This window comes from Opisthocomus hoazin, chromosome 2 (genome assembly GCF_030867145.1).
Source record: "Opisthocomus hoazin isolate bOpiHoa1 chromosome 2, bOpiHoa1.hap1, whole genome shotgun sequence".
Classification (NCBI taxonomy): Eukaryota; Metazoa; Chordata; class Aves; order Opisthocomiformes; family Opisthocomidae; genus Opisthocomus; species Opisthocomus hoazin.
In genome coordinates, this window is record NC_134415.1 from 26958818 (window position 1) to 26983696 (window position 24879).

At 43.7% G+C, this 24879-nt stretch overlaps 1 protein-coding gene across 1 annotated transcript; it reads left to right on the plus strand.

The window, feature by feature from the left end:
* Nucleotides 1-194: 194 nt before the first annotated feature.
* DTL (denticleless E3 ubiquitin protein ligase adapter) lies at nucleotides 195-20861 on the plus strand. Its single transcript, XM_075412949.1, has 15 exons — nucleotides 195-240; nucleotides 397-522; nucleotides 1405-1503; nucleotides 1810-1871; nucleotides 1961-2081; nucleotides 2559-2624; nucleotides 3779-3891; nucleotides 4563-4636; nucleotides 5574-5677; nucleotides 6647-6751; nucleotides 8792-8904; nucleotides 12551-12640; nucleotides 14687-14825; nucleotides 18391-19253; nucleotides 20776-20861. The coding sequence occupies exons 1-15, from the start codon at nucleotides 195-197 to the stop codon at nucleotides 20842-20844; spliced, it is 2190 nt and encodes a 729-aa protein (XP_075269064.1). The 3' UTR covers nucleotides 20845-20861.
* Nucleotides 20862-24879: the final 4018 nt, after the last annotated feature.

The following is a 24879-nucleotide window of genomic DNA, read 5'->3' on the forward strand; positions in this document are numbered from 1 at the left end:
GCGTCCCGCTGAGCCGCCGGCGGGTGGGTGTGGCCTGCAGCCGCCTGTCCCTCTGCGTCACCCAATCAGAGGAAGAGGGCGCGGCTCAGCGGGCTCCCGCTGCCCAATGAGGGGCCGAGGCGCTTTTGGCGGGTCGGTCGGTGGCGGGAGTTAGCGCCACAAGTCGGGTCCGCGCCAGCCGGGTGTTCTTGGCCATGCTGTGCCGCGCGCTGCTCCGCCGCTCCTCGGCCGCGCCGCCTCGTGAGTACCGGGAGGAGGGACCGCGGCGGCGGGACACCCCCCTCCCCAACCCCCACGGCGTCGGAGTGGGGGGTCGGCCGCTGCGGGGGGCTCGGGGCTCCTGGCGGCCGGGCCTGTGGTGTCCGGCGCGGCTACGGCCCGTCTGTCTCCTTGTAGGTCGGTCCTCGCCGCCTCCCCTGCAGCATCTCTTGGGCAGCTACCAGTGCAGCCGGGAAGATGACCACCTCTCTCACGGGGAAACGGGAATGCCGGTCCCTCCCTTCGGCTGCGCCTTTTCTGCAGGTAAAGCCGGCTTCGAAAGGCCCTTTTCGGGGCCAGGCTGCGGGCACCACTGTCAGCTTGCTTTTAGTTATTTATTTTTTTTATTTCATATGTCTCATGCTTTGGTTTCAGAGTTTCTTGTTTTAAAGCGAGCTGGTAATAGCGTACTTGCAGCTAGACGTGGTATAAATCGGGTGGTGGTGCTCCTAGATACACTGGTGGAAAGCATTCCCTTAAAGAAGCGACTACAGAGTGTTTATTTTAGTGTCTCTTTACTTCAGCATTGTGTGTTTCAAGGTATGTCCTCTTGGTGACAGTGCTAGGCTGCGTGGTTGAAACATTGGGCTTTGTTCAAAAGATAAAAGTTACAACAGGATGGAGAGCAGCGTGTAGAAATCGAAGAGGTGGATGGATGTCCCTGGGCATTTGCCCCTGATAAACACCTGAGGAGTGAAGTCAGCTCCTGGATCTTTAGGGCAAAACGCTTTCATCTGTGGCACTCTGGTTGTGGTGTGAGCTTGTACGTTTCTCCAAGGCAGTTTCCTGCTTTTCCAGCTCAGATCCAGAGAAAGTGCTGGAGGTTGCAGAGGATGGGTAGCATCGACACGGAAAACCGTAACCAGAGAACTGCTATAGCTGGTGAAAGAGGCCGCTACCTCAAAAGTTGCTCCTGGAGCCATTTTATTGCCCACATATAGTGGTTGCTAAATGGAACACCTAGAAAAAGTGCTTGCCAATATTTCTGCATTTTGAACATTTGGATTGCTGTGTAAATACTGTTTATTTCACAGCTATCTGTTTGCTGGATACCGTATTTAAAGTGTCTGTGGCCCTTAACGAAGAGGAGGGGCATGATTATGGATCAGCTACATAATACAGAAATTCTGTTCAATTTCTTTTCAGCCCCGAGTTTGGAGCACGTACTGGCAGTTGCAAATGAGGAAGGATTTGTTAGACTCTATGATACTGAAGCTCAAACTACCAGCAAACTCATCTTTAAGGGTAAATATTGTATAGGATGGTATCTTCATTTGATGTGACAAGCATGTGATTTACTGGAATCAAAGAAAGCTTTTTGCAAGTCGTTTAAACATAAATGTGGGCAGTACTTGAATCCTTTCGTTTACCTTGCTGGGTCTTCTTTACAAAGCAGCAGCATGGGTGTGCAGCAGTAGGTGAATTGTTCTGTGTTGCCTAAGGCAAGCTGTTGACAAGTTTTCTGGTTTCAGTGTCTGATGTTCTTTAGTATTCTGCAAAACATCATGCTGCAATGCACTGAACTAATCTTGGCTTTTGTTTTCTTGTTAGAATGGCAGGCTCACTCAAATGCTGTATTTGACCTTGCCTGGGTACCAGGGGAACACAGAATTGTAAGCAGTCTTTTGCCATTTAACTTTTTTTTGAATGCTTTGTCAACCGTGTGCAGAAAATGACTAAAGCTTTATTTTTTCATCTGAAGGTCACTGCTTCAGGAGATCAGACAGCCAAGGTGTGGGATGTGAGAACCGGCGAGCTTCTTGGCGTATGCAAAGGTCACCAGTGTAGCCTCAAGTCAGTTGCTTTTTCTAGGTTTGAGAAAGGTAAATGTTGATATTCCCTGTTGTCTGTTTTTTCCTTCTGCTCTCCCTCTGGCACATTGGTACTTCTGGGGCTAAAAAAGGGCTTTGGAAACTGACAAACAGCACAGGCCAGCTGAGCAGCAACCCAGCCAGTGAAGCAAAACTGACTTGATAGAACTTCACTGTGACCTGATGCGAACATCTGCGCATTTCTGATCTTGTGCAAGTTTAAGATATGATACCTACTTCCATACATAAGTGTATAAGTACTCTTTTCATAAGCAGGTTTCTCTAGACTAGTAGTAAAAAAAGACTAGGAAGAGTAAGCAAACTAGTCAAAAAGCATGGCAAAACCATGGCCTGATTTTTGTATTTCTAGGACTGGTGTACTGAGCGTTGGGGCAAAAGAGCCAGAGGCACGTAGATGGCACTGTACTGCATTCAGTTAATTAAATTAACGCTTTTGGAAGCTAATAGCACTGTTTTTCTCTCTCTCAGCTGTCTTCTGTACTGGAGGCAGAGATGGAAACATCATGGTTTGGGATACCAGATGCAACAAGAAAGGTAACTGAACTTTCAGATACGTATCAGAAAAGCTCAGTGTCTCATGTAAAAATAGTGCTCGGATGTATTTGTTGGACTAATGCTTTCAATTACAATATGGGCAACGCTGTAGTAAGAGAAGGAGGATTGTCGGATAATAGTGTACTGCTTTAGTACAGTAACAGGATGGAATAAGTATTTCTTCTATGTATAATACATTTTTACACTTTGTAACAGTCTCAGATTTTCAGCATGAGATACGTGCTGGCCTGGTAATATCCTGTGTATTGGTAAGGGGGTACAGAATACATCCCTGCGTGGGACAGCACGGAGATAGATGGGCTGGGTGAGAGTGCTTAGGTCAGATCCATCCAGAGGGATGAAGCAAAGCTGGGAAGGCTCCTGCCAGAGTAGGAAGGAAGGCAGAAAGTGCAGGACCAAAGGAGCTTGTGAGTGCTGGGAGCGACTGATTATATTGTGGGAACACCCACTAAATGCAGAGTGAGCTCATTCTGCTCCTCTCTTTCTGTTTCCTGGAGCTTTTCCTTCCCTGGTCAGGTCACGCCCTTATGCCTCTTCTCAGTCCCCTGCTCTGTCTCAGCAGTTTCCTGGCCTGTGCTGCCAGAACGTGTCTCACTCTTTCATCTGTCCCAAGTTTCCTGGCTCTTCAAACTGGCAGGTGGGGGAAGGGGGGGGCTCCGCGTGGCTGAAGCGGAAGGTGTGGGAAAAAAAGTAGAAAAGTTGCTTTACTCTAGTAAAGCAGTAAGTTTCATAAAGTGAGAAGTAGCAAACAAAAGGATAAATAGAAAATAGTAAAATAGAGTGGAAAAGCACTGGAAATCTTCCTGTGAGTGCAGCTGAGATGGGCTGAATGCTCCAGACCAGGATGCATGCTAAAGACCAGACCAAAGGCAGCCTGCCTAGACCAGTTTTAGTTTCAATGTCAATGATACATTGACCTCTGATTTTTTGCAACGTATGCTCCTGTTTTCTACTATGTTCTTCTCATCGGTTTTGTGTGTAACTAATAATTTTTATTTTCAGAATACATTAATGATTTTTAAAGGTTAGTCTCAGCCACTTTTTAGGACTTATTCCAAGCTCATGCCTGTGTTATTAAAGTGATAGCAAAATCGCATGAAACTATCAATTGAGATGTCTTTGATATCTTTCAGATGGATTTTATAGGCAGGTGAATCAAATCAGTGGCGCACACAACGTGGTTGACAAGCAGACTCCTTCCAAACCAAAGAAGAGGCAGAACCTAAGAGGACTTGCTCCCTTGGTGGTAGGTATCTGGGAAACAAGTTATATGTAGGACTCTCTTCTGAGGACAACGTTATTCATAGAAGTCTTCCTAAGTAATTATCGTGAGAAGCATTTGGCTCGAATGTGGTAAATGCATCCATTTATCTTTGCAGAGGTAGGTTTTTCTGTCGTGGTCACTTGCTATGGCTAATTTTAGGCACTGTTTAGTTGTCTAACAACCCACATGCCATCAAAGCCATCTTTGTGCAAATGCTGTGTGAAAATACATCTTTTTTTTTTTTTTTTCCCCAGAGAAGTAAGGAGTTGGCCAGCATTCCTTTTTTTGAGGGGAGAGATAGGGAACCTTGTAATCTTTTTTTTCTTTCTTTTTTTCCCACCTAATTTGACCACACAAATTACTGTCTTACTGCAGTAGGACCTGGTCTTATTTAATCTATTAAACCTTGTGATGAAGGCAGCTCTGTACCTGAAAGGTACAATCTCGAACTACTGCCCAAACACTTGCCGCGCAGTGGCAGTTTCACTGGTGGGAGTGTTCGAAGGAGTGTTGTGCCCTAAACGACATCTGGTATTTCCAGGTTCTCCTGCCTGGCCTGGAGGTTTTCTCAGTATTCACTTGGCCTTGAACTAAGCAGCAAGATCTTGCTGACCTTGAAAGAAAATAATTTTTTTTTTAATTTTATTTTTAAGGATTTCCAGCAGAGTGTAACTGTGGTGGTGCTTCAGGATGAGCATACTCTTATCTCTGCAGGAGCTGTTGATGGGTAAGGAGGGAGAATGCCTGCTTTTCTGTCTGTTCTGTGTGTTCTTCTTAGTGGCACAGAAAGATTGGGAGATTTTCTTTCTAAGATCACTCAGTGGCCCACCAGGCTAGAGTTACTATTAGGTAGAATCAGCAAAGCTACGCTGCCAGCTTGCATTGGCTAAGCTGAATGCCACTTTTTTTCCTTACTGGAGATTGCAGCGCTGGTACAAATTGTGCATATGTGGTAAATGCTCGTTGTAGTGTCTTAGCTATGTGGCAGAACGAGAGCGGTTCTTATCATCTCTCTCGTCATCTATTCTCATGGGCCTATGGGACCACACATAAACAGACTATTGTTGGACAGTGAGCTGATTTGGGATGCAAGTGGGTGGTTGGTGCCTGGATATGTGTAGGCATGCTTGAGAAAATGTTGCCTTGAGTTACAAAAGATGCATTCTTTTAGGTGCCAGCATTTTGGAGCTCTGTCTCTGATTAGCATGGAGATCACCCTCTCAGGACTCGATTCTTTAGCAGCCTCCATGTGGTCAGAGCCTTTCTAAGGCAGATAAGATTGACTCCTGCCTATGGCTCATGAGAGAGGCTTGCTTCTGGAGAGCAAGAAAAACTTCGAAGGACTTCGTTTTTAAAATTACAAGTCAGAAGTGTAAAGGCATCCTTGTATTTCCTTTTACTAGTTGGATAAAGCTGACTTGCAGGCCCATGTATCTTGTGTTGGTTACAGAAGATGGTGCTGCTTCCTCATCCATACCCAGCAGAACAATTTGTTTTGCTTTCAGCACATCTCTGCTCTACTTCTGCTCAGTTGTGAGCAGTTGTCCCTTAGCACTGGACACCCCTCAGTAACAAGCAACCTGTCTTCCTGTGCTCTTAGAAGGCGCTATCAGCATTGCAGAAGAAATTTTGAAGTTGAAATCGCTTGTGCTTTTGTATTTCAGTGTGATTAAAGTATGGGACTTGCGCAAGAACTATGCTGCTTACCGTCAGGACCCGGTGCCTTTCAAGTGTTTTTGCTATCCTGGGACCAGTACTCGCAAACTTGGTAAATTATTGGAGGATGTATTTTATAAAGTGCAAAGTGAATTTAAAAAGTGCTGACTGTGCCACCTCTTATCTTTTTAGCCAATTATCGATCAGACTGACAAGCTCAGCAGGGTATTTTGATTGCCAAAACCAAATTTTCAAGTAGAACAGTGAAAGTGCCCCACTTCTGTATCATTGCACCAATGATAAAAACTTGCATAAGCTTCAGCAGTGCATTTTCAGAAATGGAGGTGAGGGAATAATGGAGCTCCTGAGGTAGAATTTAGCTAGTTGTTTTGATGCATAAGTAGAAATCAGATTGAACTCTTTCTTTGCATTGTATCATGCAAAGACAACAGAGCAGACTGGGTTTTTACATTATAACCTTCCAGAGTCGAACAATACTTGAAGCTGTTTGTCATCAAAAACAATAGAGCTCTTGTTTGTGTTGCTCTGTGCTTCTCTGCATCTTAACGCCTTACAATGCTCTGATGCAACACAGTAATTCCTGATGACTTATCAACTGTCTTGACATGGTAAATGGTCAGTGTCAGTCCCAAGAACGTGAGCGAATTCCTCGAGTCGCTGGTTGGGAAAGAATTTGCTTGCGGGGAAAGATTTTTCTTGAACCTAAATCACTAGCAAATCAGAGTATGGCTTATTCTACCAAAGCATGAGGGTTTCTATTTATTTTTCATCTCTGCTTCTACAATTGGTTGTTCCTGTTATCCATTTGAAACTATCAAATAAAGCACTTGTCTGCACTTTAGGTGAGATTCCTCTCTAAATATCACCCTGAATCCTCGTGAGAAAAAGCAGCTGTTATTCTAGAAACGTACCTTCTCCAGCAAGTGCTCTGTGAAACAAATAAAACTTCCAATGACAACCTCATAAGTGATAGAGATCCTTTCCAAATTTCCTGAACGCCTGTTTTCCAAAATGTTTTTTGTGGAGTTATTTCTTATGAAGAACTTTCTCTTTTCTGTAGGATATTCTAGCCTAGTTTTGGATTCCACTGGTGCTAATCTGTTTGCTAACTGCACTGATGACAATATCTACATGTTCAATATGACGAGTTTAAGGACCACTCCAGGTAAGCATGATATCTGTGGAAATAGCTGCAAAAAATAGATGTTACAGAACACAGAAAGGCGAGTTCCTCCCCGTGACTTAGAGAGACTAACCTGTATGCTTAGGAAACCTACTCCATGCTCATATGTCTAAAGCTACCTGGGAGAGTAGGCACTTGTAACAAGGGCTGTTCATGTTTTGTGTTCAGCCATCCGCATAACACTAATAGTACAAAACCTTACATAAGTGCAGATACTGGTCCACCTGGACTGAGACTAAGGATAGTCTGCATGTTATCTGGGGAGGAATGGCTAGTGTCCAGCTGCTACCCACCTGAAGCAAGTTTGAATCTTCTGCTTACTGGCCATCACTGATTTTTCAAGCTCTGAGTTATGAATCCATGTGAAATGGTTCTATTCAGAAATTTTAAGCTGTCTTTTAAATCTAGCTTCTACCGCAGTTTCTGGGAGAAAGCATCCTAGGAATATTATGGAGATGCTTCAGCTGTTTAGATTCCTTCAGCTCTGCATCTGTGACCTTTACGTTCACGAGACGGTCCACAGACTTCGGTGCACTCAGCTGCTCTGTCATAGGCCAGTGGCTTCTCAGAAAGCGGCAAAACTTGTCCGATGCATTCCAGCCAGACACGTGATTTAGTTTCCATTGCCTTTCTCAGTCCCTCAGTTAATTGAAATTAAATGAACAATGTGTCCTTCTGTCTGCTCTTCAGGAAGGCAGGCTGTTGGGTGGGATTGCTTCCAAAGTCGAGAATTGGTGCAAGTGGTAATCATTAATGCCAGTCGTTGAGGTTAACCCCGGGTGCCATGGGTGAGCTGTGGAAATAGCCTCGCCGGCCTGTCCCCTCGCTGGTGTGGGGTCTCTCTGGAGCACAGGGCATCCCGCCTTCAGCCTTCTCACGCTCCCCTCACCTTCTGCCGACGAAGCCGAGCGAGCAGCTGCCGTTCATCCAGCAGGATGGAAGGCGTGCAGCCTCTCGTCGTGCCACTGTTCCCGCAGAGGGCAGCGCCTGCCCGCGGGTCCGTGCCTCGCTCCCTGCTCCTGGCTTGGCTTCCCTCCCAGCCGATCCGCTGCCGAGGCGGCTGCAGGTCACGGGGGAAGTGAGGAAATCCTCACCGTAACAGGACTTGCCAGTAGGTCTGGCTTAGGAGAGAGCTCGCTGCCCCGTAACCGCTGCGCTGAGAGCGCTGCGGGTGAAAAACAAGAGTTCCTTTGGGGTCTCGCCGCTTTTCGAAGCCCGCCAAAGGAGGTCACCTGTCCTCCAGTCTGTGGGTCCTCTCCTCCACCAAAACCACTATTAAACCAGGGCTGGTGAAGGGGGTGCCAGCCCCACCTGGCACCGTGTCGAGAAACGCACCCCTTCTGCCCCGATGAGAGGGCTGGACGTAGTGCGGCCGAGTGCTCGAGAGCCACACGGCTCCTGCGCTGGCTCCTCCAGTCCTCGCCGTGGGGGAAATGGCAGCTCTTTGGGGTGATGGTTTCGAGGCTTTAGCAAACACTGCTGAGGCTTTAAGTATAGGCAACCAGTGAGCAGGGCTGACACAATGCAAGTTTTGTTGACGAAATAAAGATGCTGGCAGCGGGAGGAAGGAGCAGCAAGCGCCTTCGTTGCCACCTGGGTGGAAGAAGGCCCATGCTGTGCTTTCTGTTAACGTAGCGGGGTTGGTGGTGGCGGCTGAGAGACGAAGGGGTGAGGAACCTGAACCAGAGTAGTGGGGCAGCCCAGGCAATGATGTCTCAGCCTGCTTGTGACATGGATGAAGCTAAAGCTTGAACGAAACTGCCACTGCTTCCTAATGCTGTGGAGAGAGCTGCTCAGCTAAACCTGCTCCGTTTGGGAAGCCTGAAGGGCTCCGGTTGGGGTTGAATAATAAAGACGTGCTGCCCCCAATCCCCAGAGCGAGGGAGCAGTGCAACCACTTTCTCCGGAGGATCTGTGGCTGGCTAGGCAGGAAAAGCCTGTAAGATCAGCCCTGCTTGCGCAACCGACTCCACGGCTGTGCACGCAGTGGGATTTTATTTTCTTTTTTTTTTCTTCTCACAGTGGCGGTTTTCAGCGGGCACCAGAATTCAACCTTTTACATCAAATCCAGCACCAGCCCAGACGACCAGTTCTTGGTCAGTGGCTCGAGTGACTGCAACGCGTACATCTGGAAGGTGAGGCGACTGGGAGAGACCCAAGTTTGCAACCCAGAGCAGCTCCGCTCTTCTGTTTCGTTTGCTTTTCGTGTTCACGTAAGACACTCCCTGCCTCCCACTCCTACGTACGGCAGCACAGGGTTAGCTCCTGGCGTGTTGTGCCCAGAGTCTGTTGCTGTCAAGGCTAGATGTAAAACAGAGCTAACCTCCTGCCATCAATATGTCTCTCATCACTGCTGCTTATTGCAAGTTGCTGATCTTAATCTGGGTTTAATGGGCATTAAAATCCTCTTTCAGTTCTGGTGATTCAGCCAGCTATGACAAGCAGACAAACAGTTCTCGGTTCATATTTAGCAATGGAGCACGTTAACAGAAACATAACAATTTAACTGTTTTAAAGGACACTCTTTCCCCCACTTCCTCTTTTTGCAGCTCTTGCTTCAGATATAGCTTTTTCTTATGCTTAATTTACAGTAGTTAAGGCCTTTGCAATACAGCAAGGGCTCAGCCAGAGCCTTCAGCAAAATTCCAAAGCACCCTCTGACAGCCGAGAGGCTTCATCACTTGGCGTCTTGTGCTGATGTGTAGGAAATGCCAGTGTCACCAAGTTAATAGCAGGGACCTCAGAATAAGGTGGGCTTGAAGTTCTGCTCTCCATACTTGACAGCCATACGGGACTTCTTCTCTGATATAGAAGAGACAGAAACCACAGGTGACTGTTTATTTCAGGTTTGGGGTAATTTTTAGGGAATGCTGACTTGTTTACCCCTTTCATGATGAGTTCGAAAGTAGAATAGAAACCTTTGAGAGCAGAGGGCCAGCCTGCTGTGGTTGTGGTTTGAGCATGTATTCTCTTTCATTTGGAGAACACTTGTAAGCAGCTAGGTTGCTTAGTCAGAAGCAGAAGGAGTGCAGGAACATGGCTGCTCCCATGCCAAGTGGTGTAATTTTAACCTTCCTCATGTCCCGTGCAAGTGCAGCGAAAACACCTGTGCAAAGTCGGGTTGCGCGTCCTGTGTTCATGTGTTTTGATACTTTCCTGGAACACAGACTGGGACTGGGTCAAGAGCATTTGAGGATGTCACTACATCTCAGAAATTAAGCATTTAAGCACATTTAAAAAGCATTAATGTACAGAAGGCTTCTGTTGCTATCGCATATGGGTGGCAGATCGTATTGCATATTTATCAAATAAATCATCAGGTGATTACTTTTATTTTAATCCCATAGTCATGTTAGAAAGTGGGACTTCGAACGAAACTGTCTTTCTCAAGGTCTGTCATATCCAGCGGGTTCTTGATTTGTTTTAAATGCTGGCAGATTTTACTGATTCTGAAGCACATCTATCTTTTCCTGGGATGAGGACTTACTATGCTGTGAAAAAAAACATAGTTAGATATTGCATGAGCAATTAACAGGTAATGTTGGAAATAACTTAATGAAGAGCACTAGCTTTCCGTATCTAGATAGGAATGAAAGGCAGAGTAAGACCTTGTCCACCCAGATTATTTCTTTGAGAAACTTTTGCAGCAGTGCTAAGTTGTGCCTGGGTCAGCAATTCCCAAGGAATACTGTGGCTAGCTGTTATTGCTGACGAGGATGCTGTTTCAGTCTCTTTTCCATGTATAAATCACTTCCAGGCAATGAACACTCACTTTGTGTTGGTGTTTTTTTTTAATTACTAGTTCGTTGATTAATGAACTGACTCTTGAACAGCCCTAAGATTATAAAAGCCAGAAAGCAGAGAGGTTTCTCTCTACAAAGATGGTACCTAGCTGAGCTACCTTCCTGGTAATAAAAAAATCTCTTTTATAGATGTATGGTTCCATAGTTCCATGGTTCTCTGAATCCTCTGGTACAGGCCACTCTGAGGTGACCATACTAAGTTACCTTTTGGTCTGTCCCAGCATTGGAATTTAAGTGCTTCTGTGTTGTATGGTGCATAAAACTACATACGCCATTTTATGCTGAATCTTGAAGATGGATACAACAGCTGTTTCAGTGAGTAGAGTAACTAAGAAAGTCTCATTTCCTGGGTTTCTCTTTTTAACCTTTCCACAATAGCTCCAACTTCCCCACCAATATCCTGTCAAATCAGGCAAAAAGCAGCATGTGCTCTTGCTAATCCTGACTTAACACGTGCAGGTTGGCTGACTGTCTTCTGCCAAACCCAGTGGACACAGCTACAACTATGCATCCTCCTTTAGTTCACAGTAATATAAGTTGGGTGTAATTGGCTTAATTTACACTAGTAAGTGTAAAACCAGTGAGTACCAGCAAGAATGATTCTCTTCCTCTGCTCTTCTTTCAGCAATCAGCGGCTACTGGACCGCTATTGTGTCTGTTATGTGTGTCTAGCAAGATCGCTGGTAAATGTAAACAAAGGTGTTCTCTGCACCGAGATCTCCTGTTGTTTATTCCCTAAATAGAGATTTAGTTTCCATGGTATTGCATGTTTTGGCAGAGAAGTGAATACTCTGACCCAGGCATTCAGTGGATATTTAGTCAAGTGATTGCCTCTGCTATGCCAGGACAAAAAAGCAGCCTGTTAAGATGAACCTGTTTGTATCAGAACAACCTTAAGATCTGAAGCTGGATAATCAATTGCGGTTTTGCAGGCTGTTGTAGGTGATCCACCAGACAAAAACTTGTGTGTAAATCAGAAGCCTTTCCTGATGTCTTGCATCTTCCTTAGGAATCTGTGTGTAATGTCTACTCCCTTGCCCACACAGTAAAGGATCTGTTCATTCACTTAGTCATTTATGCAAATCCCCTTGATAAATCCCCCTTATAATGTCACATCAATAATGGTGACTCATAGCTCCAGAAAGGATTGCCAGCTCAAAGCATGCAAAACTTGGATATAATCTCTGTGTGTGTGTGTGTGTGTGTGTACGTATATGTGTTTTCTGCCTTGGACCACTTAATAGCTTCAGCTGTATCTGTCACTTACATGAGCTGTAACTGAAGATGAATAATAATACTGTAGAACAGGGCAAAGATTTTTATGAAGGGTGTAAGACAAATGGAGATCAGTTTATTGAGCATGAATGATTTAGGGAGCTTTTTTACAAACTCTTAAGAGCGTCTCTGGTCTAGTTGGTTGGGTGGAGGAGGTACAGGTGCTTGGCAGTCACGCAAATGCCAGTTCTGATTCCAGTGAATGTTCTTCTATGTTCTTCTATGGTGGCGGTTTTATTTTTTTAATAAACCATTGACCTGTGATTGGGACATTTATAAAATGGTAGCAGAATATATTTTCCTCATTCAAAGTATGAGCTTCCCAGACTTTTAAGTGTCTTGCCTAGAACAGGTAGAGGTACTTAATGTAATAATATGCTTGTGTCGTGTGCTGGGCTGACAACTCTGGAGGCAGAAATCCTGTGTGTACCAGGAACTGAACAAGTGTTTTCAGGCAAGTCAGTACATCTCAGTGCTGACCAGCTGCTTCACCTCTAGAAATGAAACATGAACTTATTCTTAGAGCTCCATCAGTCGTTGGCGCATGATGACAGGCTGAGAGCATTGGATTTATCCATGTCATGTAGGAAAGATGGAAAATGTTTGCGTGCTTCACAGGTGGGCTGTGGGCTTTTTTCTTAATGGTGCGTATTAGGCTGCGGGTCTTCTAATTTTGTGCCTGTTTTTCTATGCAATTTTAAAGGTTTCTGAGCCCAGTCTTCCTCCATGGATACTCTTTGGTCACTCTCAAGAAGTTACCTCGATTGCTTGGTGTCCTTCAGACTTCACTAAGGTTTGTTTTCTGGAAAATTGCTTTTCCGATGAAACAATAGATATCATGTGGCAACATCTGCTTTTCAAAATTACAGCAGTATTTATTTGTTTGAGAGGAAATATTTGGCCAATAATTTCTAAAAATATTCATTGGGGGGCAGTAAACCAAGCTTCTCATGTAAGTACAATGTATCGGAACTTTTTCATTATTTTAAATAAGACAACAAAGGAAATACTACTACTAATAATAACAGAATATGCAAACCAAGCAATATTCAACAGAATTTTTTCTCACCTCCCAATGACCAATTCACGGCCAGCCCCCATTCATAAACTGAGCATGACATCTATGGTATGGAATATTTCCATTAGCCAGCTTGGGCTCGCTGCCTGGCTGTGCTCCCTCCCAGCTCCTGCACACCTGCCCATTAGCCAAACATGGGAAACTTGAAAAAGTCCTTGATTTCTTAGCAACAACTGAAAACATCAATGCTATCAACATTCCTCTCGTACTAAATCCAAAACACAGCAGCTACTGGGAGGAAAATTAGCTCTATCCCAGATGAAACCAGGGCGCATAGTTACAGCTTGCTTACCTGTCTGACCATTGATGTGTCTTCTAGTCTTGTACAGAGCGGCAAGAAGTTTTGAATGCCCTTTAAAACACGTAGACTTGTTCCATGTGGACATTTCCATTTCATTGTGAGCTTTTTTCAAAATCTGAGCTGCCTTTATGACATATTTGTGTGTACACCCAAAAACCTACAGTGAAATTGGGTCAGTAACTAAACACCAGGTATCACTAAAAGGAAGAGAACTGCAGTGGGAGGTTGGTTCAAATGACTGGTCTTGCTCAAATTGAGAAATAACCCTGAAAATTCCTAGAAAGTGTCTTAATCATAGCCAGAGTTTCTTTCACCCCACAGTGTTAAGCAAGTTGGCCACTTTCCCTACCTTGCACTATAGCACCGGGTCTTCAGAGAAGCTTTGAAGTGTGAGAGTCATGCAGGCAAACAGGAGGAATTATTCTAGTTGTGCAAGATGCACAAAAATATGAAAACTGGCATTTCAGATGAAATTTGTCATCTAGAGGTAGCCCAGCATCCTGATCATGATGTGTTGGAAATGCAGACCAATACAGCCTTTAAAATCATTACTGTATCATTAACTAAGAAATAGTTAGCCATTGTACCAGTGCCAAAGCATGAAGAAAAGTGGAAAATGTGGTGCTAAGACATGTCAAGAGGCTGCCTGGAGCGATTTGAGAGGCAAAGTTGCTTTCTGTAGGGACAATATTGGTGTCACAGAGGTCAAAGTAGAGGCACCTTCCCATTCAGATTACTATGAACTTTGGCCACAGCATTTCCTTTTTCTTGCTGCTGATTCCCATGTGAGTCACCAGCTAATCTGTTTGAACAGAGCCATAAAATGTGGGCTAGGTGGGTTCTGCTTCTTCTTCAGATGAGATTCCATGGAACCTTTTGGAGTGTGTGATGCCGCGGTGGGAATCTAGACCAATGTTTCTAGCAGAGTTTGTTTCTCCGCCAGGTACTGCTGACATCTGAGTCTGCAGAGATAGCACTTAAGGCTAGAGCAGCAGCCTTCCAGTGTCACCCTCATGTGTGGCATATGTTTGTCCCCAAGCAGAGAAGGTGCTGAATAACAGAGACTGACCTAGGTGCAGGTGCAAAAAGCAGCATAGCCACTTTTGTCTACTGAGTGACCAAAAACTCAAAATATGCCCTGGCTCTTCCCGAGGAGACTGCTGTCTGTTACTGAGCTACACAAGACAAACGGTTACTGTCACTGGTGACTGAGATGTCTCTAGCAGAAAGACATGAAGGCAGCAGCCTTGCCCTCTTTAAAGCAAATACTGCTGTCCGGTACAGTAATGAAGCAGAGTTGGGTTATTCTGTTTGTTTTATAGGCAAATCTTTTACCCCCTCCAATGAGGCTTCACCTTCACCCTGCATTCATATTGGCATGGTGTGTTGGGTGTAGTTCGCTTGGCCAGTGATCCATAGGATGTGCTCTGGCTATTCCAGAAAACTAATTTATACCATAGATTGCCACGTGCTCTGATGACAACACTGTGAGGATTTGGCGCTTACGACGTTGTCCTGAGGAGGAGAAATCAGAGTTCAGCAAAATCAACTTGGTGGGCTGGGTCACTCAGAAGAAACCAGAAGAACGACGTGGAGCGGGTAAGGCCCCTGAGGTTTCTTGCTCTGCAACGTGGCTTCTGAATTTTGGCTGTTCTCTGTGCCAACACAAGCTTTTGGCTTGTCTTAGTCTTCTATTTTTTTTCACGTTAGGCAATAATTCATATAGCCAGCCAAACACCACTTCTACTTGTAAATGCTCCTGCCACCAACAAGACAAGCTAGCTGAAATAGCTTACAGGTATGCCAAAGACTGTATGACCAAGCTGCAGAGCAAATATTCGTTAACACAGCTTATCAGGCACAGATCTTCAGCAGGCATCAGCAGGGTTTGATAACTGAACAGCCAAAGGAGATGTCATGTGTGCATGGATATAGTGAAAGTACTTTAAAAATGCATGTAGACAGTCACGATATGATCATAACGTTCCATAATTCATCAGTAGCATTCATCTATTCACGTGTTAAGGCTAGTACCTTTCTACAAAGCCTAGGTGATCAGACAAACTATGCATTGTGGTCTCACAGCTAACAAGCACATCAGGTCTCTATAGAGAAGTTACTCACTGGACCCTACAACAAAAGAAAAGAGCCCTGGATCATAGCACTACTTTAACTTGTCTGAAACTTGCGTTTTGTTACAGTAGAGTAGGTGAAAGGAGAATAACCTCCCCCAAAATTGAAAGAAGATGAGCTTCTCTGTAGTGTAGCGCTGAAACTAAAAATACAATAGCTTCCCAGCAGCTGGTGGTGTGACTTCCTGTGTTCCACCTATCTTTTCTAGCCACCCTCCAAACGCATTTCACCTTGGCTAACACAAATACAGGCTGAAGGTCTCCAAATCCCACTAATGGGATAACATTACCTCTAACCTTTTGCCACTGAGTAGCGGGCTTGCAGGAAGTTTGCAGTACAATAGTAGGGAGGGTGCCAGGTCTGCTCCACAGCTGGTCAATGGTTTGTGGATGCACACGCTCTGCTTCAGAAAGGGCTCAGAAATCACACTGTGTGCTAGTTTCAGCAAAAGAGAATTAATCATAGGTCTAGTCCAGAAGCCTGAAACCTAAAGGAATTTGTACGCTGAAACTTTACAAGTCAGCTTTGGCAATTCTACTGGAAAAATAGCTTCTTTCTCTTTGCTCTCACTGCATTAAAGCAACACAGGAGGAAAGAGGAAGTACACAGACGCTGCAAACACACCAGCAGGCTTCCTGCTGACCTTGGCTCTTGAACACAAAGCACGTGCTGTTAGAGTATAGGAGTTATCTGCAGAGACTGATTCAAAGCTGGCAAGCTCAGTACTATTTCAGAGCTGCTGGGATGAGATCTAGGTAGTTCCCCACCCATTTACGTGGAACAAATTGTGAGACTGAGGTTGTATATTGACTGTTGACCTATATCATCAAGCATAGCAAGCACAGTTTCCTTTTCTTTGGAAACTGTTCTTGTGGTTTCCCGAAGTTGCACTACTTTCTCCATGGTTTTGTGTAACCAGATTTCTGGAGCAGTCCCGTGCATGGATAATTTGTGACTCTTAAATATCACTCTATGAAATGTATAGCAGAAAAGCTGGGAAACATCTGAAATAACCTGCTTTGGTGTTATGCAGGTTGACTGCAGGTGTTTACAATATTGTGTACATGGAATGGCAGCAGAAATGGAAACGCCTTGCAACTGGCTCGGGAGAACCCTCAGTAGTGCATGCAGTCTTACAAAAAAGCCTGATCTTCACATGCTTTATCTCAAGTCTGGGGATTTTTCTCAAGTTTGGGTTTGCTTCTTGCTGTGACACCCATCCAGCTCTCAGGATAGCTTTTTCCCCCCCCTATCCAATGTCTCCATTGTATAAATTTCAGACTGGTTTGAGATTGAGAGTGCTGATACCCAGCTAGTCATGCAATATGTCTGCTATATGAATTTGCAGCTGGTCATTAGGAGTTGAGAGTTGCTGAGCTTGCTACTTCTCTTCTACCTCTAGGAGCTTAGATTTTTAAGTGCAACTAATTCCTAGCTGAGATATTATTGTCTTGTAAGTGCTCATTAAAGATTAAGAGAACCAATCTTGGCAGTTACTTAGTCCAGATTGAAGCAAGTTGTTATGAGGTAGTGTATTTTGTGAGGAAAGGAGCCTTTAACTCTGTTTTGTGCATCAGAGTGATTTGTAGCAGGATCCGTTAGTACAGGATCCTATTTAATTTTGCTCTGATGCACCAATACTTGTATTTTGGATACTAGATAGTACAGTAAAAGAAAGGATCAAAAGAAGATTAGTATGGTGTGTAATCAGAGAGTCATGTAGGTGCTCACTTCACGTGTTGTTTGTTAGACAGCCAGTGTCCTAAAGAAAATGGCAGGTTATTCACACTAGACTTCTCATTGTCCTAATGAAGTGCTTTATAGTACAGTGCTAATGCTGAGCATTAGGAGTTCAGATTAAACCCCTGGTATACAGAAAATGTTTAGAGCTTTTGTGCTCGGCAGTGGAAATACATAGAGTAGCTAATGTGCTATCCTACTTAATTGCATCACCGCAAGTTAGATGAATGAGAAAGCAGGCATCTAACAGACGTGCTAATGTGTCTAATGTTGGAGGGTGCCAGAAATTAAAAAAATAAAATAAAAAAACCTCTAATAGTGCTGCAGACCAAGCTCTTTGCTATATTTGATTCCCACTGTTACTAGTGAAGTCCTTCTGTCCCTACCTATGACTACTGTTTTAAGAAGCTGGGTATTCAGAATCTTTTTTTTAAAAGCAGGGGGATTTGCATCTTGGCTAGTGAGCTCAAAAGCCACTGTGAAATATCTGTTTGGGAATCATTTGTTTTAAAGTAATAACTTACTACAGTGACAGTTTTTATTTTCTTTGGAATTTAAGTCCTTGTTCATGAGGTGAAGAATTTCTCACATTTCCCTGGGTGTGGTAAATAACTGCCATCTTCATACTAATACAGCATCACAGAAAATCTTCCAGCAAAAAGACAACAAGGATGAAAGCGGATCCTTTCCTGTTCTCGCTTTTTTTTAAACTTTAAAATATGCAACTATTAACACCTGACTAGGAGTGTTATTCATATGGTAGGGCATTGTAGCATAAGGCTTCCTTGGTATTATAATTAGCTGTGGGACCTGCTTACAGTACCTTTGTCCCTCAACTCGCTTACGAAACCATTAAAGATGGTAGTGTGGGTGGGGACAAGCCTTGCTCTCAGGCAGCATCTCTGTACAGAGCTGTCTGGACCAAGGCACTGCAAAGCTTCCAGCAAGGCTAGATAAACTTGGGAGACTGAAGATCTGTTTTGTCTGTCTGTCTGTCAGTCCCTTGGCTGTAGCTCACATAAGAGAGCTCGTTACGGAAGGGATAGACATCAGACATTAATCCAACATACTGTATTATACTTATCAATATGATGTTGGATTTTAAATAGGAATTGTATCAGTTTAACTGAAACTAGAGGGATTTACCCAACCTCTTAGTTCAAAAGCATATGTCTGAGAAGCAGGATCAGTGCTGAACTCATCTCCTTGTTGGCAGGGGTGTTTATAAAAGGGCCGTCTTTAATCTGCTGTTCTGCATTCCTCATCAGACTACTTATTTCTCTCCTACCAGGACTGCCAGCCAGCCCACAGAGTACTCCTGCCAAGGCCTTCACAGTGGGCAGCCCATGCATTTCCTCGCCACAGCCAGCTGCCTGTGCTCCCAGTTATTCTGGAGACCTTCCTCTTTCCACAAACACTCCGACGGGCACTCTCAAAAGCCAGACGGCTGCAGCCTGCACCCCAGCCAAGCGGAGTGGAGCCAGCCCATGCGCTTCTCCCAAACTGATCCCTTCCTCCAAAATGTCCATTAAACATTGGGTTACTAGGACTCTGTGCTCTTCCCCTCCAGAAGTGGGGAAAAAGGTTCCTTCTCCTAGAAAAGCCCTGGCAGAAGTCACACAAGGTCTCCTGGAAGTCGCTTGCCCTCCTAAAGCCCCACACTCGCAGTTTGAAAAGCGGGCCAAGAGAAGGCTTGAGTGCAGCAAGGAGGACAATGCAGGGCAGAAGTGTCTGCAAGCCTGTAGCTGTGTGACTGAACTGGACCATACGGCTAAGAAATCAAAGCTGAATTTATGTCATTTGGCTGCAGACCAAAAAGCTTGTGATGAAGGCTCTCTCAGCCTAGCTGACTTGGATAACGACTGCGAAGGCTCCAGCTGCAGCCCAAAAGAGCCTTGTTTTCCTGGAAACCGTATCAATCCATCGGGCATTCAAACTCCCCCCCGTCTTTTCCGATCTCCTTGTGGGAAGGACGCTGAGATAGTAGATAAAGAGAATAGTTCACCTGAAAGAAAAAACTGGCTGTCTGCTCTGGGAGAGAAGCTCCGGACTGGCAGAGCTGGCAGCCAGAGTGTATCAAACAGCGCACCGTCGTCCTGCAGTCCCGGTACCAAACGACAAGAGGCTGTGGCAGTGGCCACGTCGCCGAAAACTGTAAGTAGGAGGGTCAGTGGCAGTGCTCATGAAAGAAGTTATCCCTAGCTGCCACTCTCCCACTGTTTGTTCTCTGCTGCTCAGGCATTCGAAGAATTATCTGATCCCTTTGATTGTGACCGAAAGGGATGATTTCTGACCTAATAAGCCAGATAGATTAATGCTGTTATCTACTAATCTCCTCCATGCAGGAAGAGGATTTTTAGGATGGTGGTGTTCCTCGTTTTAAAGAGACTTAGGGCACACTGGAGCTCAGAGATCCTCACAGTCCCCAGTCAGATGTTCTAAGGATGCAGCTGTCATCTGAAATACTCTGAGAACCACAATAATGACAGAACATTTCCTGACAGATCTGCTGTTTATGTGTTCACTGTCACATCTGCCTGTTTATGTTACTGGAAAGCCATTCTAGCATTGGAAGAAAGATGTAAATTTTATTCTAGCCCAGGTAGCAAAAGAATTTGTTACCCATGTTAAAACCATGGAGCTAAATAATGCCTTTGGTTCCTTCAGTTGAAAACTAGCAGAAAACCAAGGAATTGCAATAGAGTCAGAGGGCAGGATTTGACCTACATAATCCTACTTCTGGTGTACAAGAAGCCCGGCACAGAGTTCATCCTAGAATCTGAAAGTTTAGCTTGTAAAGCAGCTAAAACTGTTGGTATGAGGGCATGAGGGTTTAACATGCAAACTGGGAAATTATAATTAATTTTTTTAAAAACAAACCAAACTCAACTCTTCTCTGAAACTGGACTCCAAGTCCTACGCTGTCTTTGACTGAGTCTTGTTTCAGTAAATGTTTGTTAAATTTTCACTCGTCAAATTTCAGTTGTACTCTCAATTGAATATCTGATGCTAGAAGTTGTTGCCATCATTAAGGCTTATTTTGGTAAAGTAACTCATGTCTTACCTGATTTCACCTCTTCCAGCACTTCTATCAGATGTGAAGTGGGCAAACCACCACTCCTTAAGTTAAGCACAGCAGCTGAACTCTTCATATTGTGGTTGTACCAAGAAACCTTGGTTATAGTAAACCTACAACTACTTGTGCTTTATGCTGCACATGTTTAAACACAAGACAGAAGGATTTGCCCAGGGGAGAGATTACTATAGAACAATTACCTCTCCTGCCCAGTGTGCTCTGGCTCAGATTTCTGGATGCTCGTGTGTTGTACTTGAAGCCTGAGGACGTGCATGAAATACCAGCAGCATTTGTTGATCTGCTACATCTTGGGAATCTGCAGCCCTCTTATCTGCCATAAGGAAGGTGAAACTGCTGCCACAGTGCTTTTTCTATAGCAGTAAGAACACCCTAGGTTTTAGCCAGCATTTCCTGTAGGTGGTAAGCCTCTTACCTGAGATAAACAGATTATAGTAAAGAACCTTTCATTGACTGCCTTATTTGGGAAGTTAAACAAACTGGAGCAATGATGGAGGGGCTCCCATCATTCGACTCCTGCAGCATATGATCTGTTAACCTAGAAACAATTCTTACTGGTTTTGCGTTTGTTTTGTTTTCTAGGCTGCAACCACTTCAGTTGCCATGAGGAAGATCTGCACGTACTTCCACAGAAAGCCACAGAATGACTGAAGCAGCGTATGGCGATTGCACCTGATGGATGTTGAAACTGTGGCACCAAGACCAGATTCAGCAATGCTGACTACGATGTGCTGGGATTACACAGTTTGTTGCCAGACATACATAAACTTTGGGTTTTATTCTTCTGTTTTTAAAGCCATTAAGAGTTGAAGTCAGCTGAGTGTGGAAAATCTACACAAGACTTACTTGTGGTCTCTTTCTGATTTTAATTGATGGATTTATGAAGAAAACCAGTGTTTTTTACATGGCAACTATTATAGTCCAATGACAGCAAGAGCTCTGCTGTGCATTGTTGACAGACACATATAGCTTGTCAGTTTATGTTGCTAATCTGCCGTTGAAACTTCCTCTACTTAAGAATAATGTGTAAATCCTTACACCCTCCTGAAAAGCAAGTGTTGGAATGTGTGCAGAGAAAGTTACTGGAGGTAGACCTGAGCCCCTTTGTGCTCAATGGCATTTCTACAGTTACTCCCATAGTACCGCAGTGACTGCCCGCTTCCAGCAGGGAAGGTATGAATGTGTTAAGTGAGTATAAAAGTCTTTTAAACACCCTGTGTCCATCCAGTGGTGATTATAGTCTAAGAGGAGACAAAGTATAATCAAGTACATAATGCCTGTGTTCCTCTTGCCATCCCCTTGCTTCTACCAGCCTTAAAATGTCTGTATTTACCAACTTAGCTGGCTTTTGAACCATCAGCACTACAGCTGTTGAGGCCAGCAGCTTGTCACTTCTCTGAAATCAAATAGTGGCAAGGTGTGTTACAAAAATCAGTTTTATCTATCCCATATATGCATCCCGTAACAGCCGGTTGTTCAGTCACCCCTTACAGATTCAGCCTGTAGCAAAGGCATTAATAACTGCTTATAACATAACTTCGTAACACTTTTGTAATACAGTATCTATAAAATAATAGCTTGTAAATCGGGGGAGGGACATTTGACATTTTAGAAAGCACTTGACAGTTTATGTATTAATATTAAATGCTTTGCCATTGTAAGTCATCACTAATGCTGATAGAACAAGGTCACTGAAATGAGATCACTGTCCTGCTGGCTAATGATACTAACTCCACAGACATACTTCCCCAGCGGGAGCTAGTAGAAAGAAAATCTGTATCTTAAATTGGAACATTTACTCTGTCTTTTAGTATAATAGTTCCTGTGAACTTTAAAAAAAACCAAAACAAAACAAACCCAAACATCTGAATCCCTAGTAAGTTTTTCTGATGCAGAACAATTGATGTATGTGAAGGGGATGTGGTCCAACTAATTCATGTTTTCCGTCTGAACATCTGAAATTTTTACACCTAGTTTACAATAGCATTGAATAGTACGGTAGTTGAAAGGGATTAGAGGAAAACATGCTGATTTGTGTCTTATGTTGTAGATTGTATTTTGCAAGGAAGTAAATGACTTGCGAGAAACTGGCATTTGTGAAAGGTCTTTTACAGCTACAAAGCATAACTAAATGTGTCGTGTGCTTTTTATAAAATAAGAAAAGTAGTCATCATCAAGTTGCATCCTTTAGCAGGAGCACTGAGGTGCATATAGAGGCCAGAACAACTTTCTCCTGTTTACTGAATTACAGGCTATCATCCCATGAGCTTTGAGGAGACACCATTAGGAAAGTGGGAAAGGTAATGTAATGCTTCAGGCATTTTTTTTATAGTTCTTGTTTAAAAAAAAATGGATTTTTAAAGAGTGATTATCTGAATAGATCTAGTATCTTGGGCAAAGCAGGGCTATAAAAAATCTGTTAGTTTAATTTTAACCTACTTCTGGATATTGAGGTAGATGGAAGTGGTAGAATCATAGCCTAAAGTAAGTAGGTTTGGGATTGAATTCTGTCTTAATTTTAATTAATAGAGCAACTGTGTACCCTAGTACAACCTGCCTTGCCTACAGCCGGTTTTTCATGCAGGGTTATTCCATGCAGTTTGTAAATAACAGATTGCAGAATAAGGAGATGTGGACCCTCTAGAAGTACGTGAGAGTCATCAGGCATTTCAACAATAGGATTTCATGTTCTTTCACTTCTTTCACAATATTTTCCTCCTCCAGAATGTTCTGCAGCCAACCATTATCTCCTGTATCTTGTAAATGGCTACCTAGAGATGATTTACACCAATGGGTTACTGCTTGGATGAATACTATTGTGTGGGGATGTGAGATTTTTTCCTTTCAAATAGTACTTGTTTAGCAGAACAACATGTTTTATGGACCATCATGCATAATTTCTTTATCTTAAGCTAATGTCAACCTGGTTCAGAGCCTAGGAGAATTAACTGAAATTTATATTCTTCTGTGTCCAACTGCCTTGACCTTATCATGATAAAATCATGACTGCAAAAGCATAGAAGAAGAATTGCTGATACAAATCAGATGTCAAGTGGTTTAAGGTAACCAGTGCTGGCTTTACCTGAGACACTTGCTGAACTAAGCATTCAAAGAACTGAGCTCTTCATTGGGACCAGCAAGGTATACCTCTGAATCACCTTTCCTTCTAAAGGATTTACAGAAACTCTGTACTCCATGTTTTATAATCAAATTAAGCCTTTTGAGATACTATTCCCACATCGTATGTATATGTGTAAATCCCACCTTAGGTATCTTACATGTTTTTCCATGCAGATGCTACTGCTTACTGATGTCTTGTCTCAGTCCTCAGAGTTTACCCTCTAATTGCCAAGTGGGGTTTGGGAATGACCACAGCAGTTTATGATGGTATTGTTTGTGACGGTTGTTACTACTGCTTGGTTGGAAGATATGCCTCTCTCTGTTCAGCTGTGAGCAGTCAACCTGTTTAGTTTAATAGCAGTGTGACGGTGACTTGAGCTAACCTGGCTTGGCAAAACTGAAGAGGCACTCCCAGGACCTGTACAGATGCATGGTCAGCAAGTCTTGGCAAACATTCCTTCTGGTAACAGCACTGACTTAAGAATCCCTTCGGGAAGCTAACTACAAAGAAAACCAAAAATGTAATTGCCTCAGTTCCCTGACTCAACAGCTAGTTATACCGAAACTGTGGAGGGGACAGAAGTGAGGGTGTGAGGACAGAATTGCCACTGAGGGGCCTGTTCTGTCAAACTGTCTCTTGATGTGTAGAGGTGGTAGCTTCTCGTTGGTCAGGGAGTGCTAAAATCTTCTTTGGCACCATTGTTTCTGCAGCCATTGACCATGGCTGGAATCTCCTGGATGGTCCATCTTACCTTGATTGTCCACAACACTCTGTAAACTGACCTACGGAGGTTAGCAAAAAGCACGCTATTGTGGCATTGAAAAATGTTCTCGGTGCTATCTGTATGTGGTATACAATTTCTTAGCAAGTTTTGTTTAGAAATAGGTGCTTTCCAGCCAGTCATTTGCCAAAAGCATTTGGTAGCTGGCTAAATGTGTCACCACGTTCACGGATTTACATGTAGGCCTTGCATCCAGAATGCCTCTTACAGAGGTTTTTCAAGGTGAAATATTACGAGTTTTTCATAGCCAATACTGGTTTGGCAGTAAATGGGAAGTAGTGTTCATCTTCAGGTTCATTACAATCGAATTTCTTTCTTTCCCCCCTGAAGCTGACCTGAACAGTTTTCCAAGTGAGTGGTAATCATCACCTTCTGTTTCTCTACACAATAAAACAGAACCCACTGGCTTGCATTTTTTCCTCTCTGATTTGTGTATGGCCCAGTCTACAATAAATAAAATACATTCTGCTACTACACAGAGTCCATGTGTTGTCCTTCAAAGTACAGCTTTGACCATAGCCAAGTGCTCTCCATCTGCACTGCACAAAAAGCCAAACACAATGGAAAGCAAGGAAGAGGAGAAAGCAAACATGAAGGAACTCATGTGTAATTTCTTTTAAAATAACTTTTCATATCAATTGTTTTTGAGAAATACGCACAACACTACGAGGACACCATGAAACTGGAACGGCGAAAGCAAAATTATAGTCAAGGATTACCTGTCATTTTTAAGCCTCAATCTGAATTACATAATTTTTTTTAATCAGAATAAGTAAATTTCCAT

Bases quoted from the DNA above. Each gene is read 5' to 3' on its own strand.
- DTL (XM_075412949.1), top strand. From the start codon at position 195: ATGCTGTGCCGCGCGCTGCTCCGCCGCTCCTCGGCCGCGCCGCCTC. The intron at 523-1,404 runs GTAAAGCCGGCT...ATTTCTTTTCAG, and splicing joins CGGCTGCGCCTTTTCTGCAG to CCCCGAGTTTGGAGCACGTA. The intron at 8,905-12,550 runs GTGAGGCGACTG...GCAATTTTAAAG, and splicing joins GCAACGCGTACATCTGGAAG to GTTTCTGAGCCCAGTCTTCC.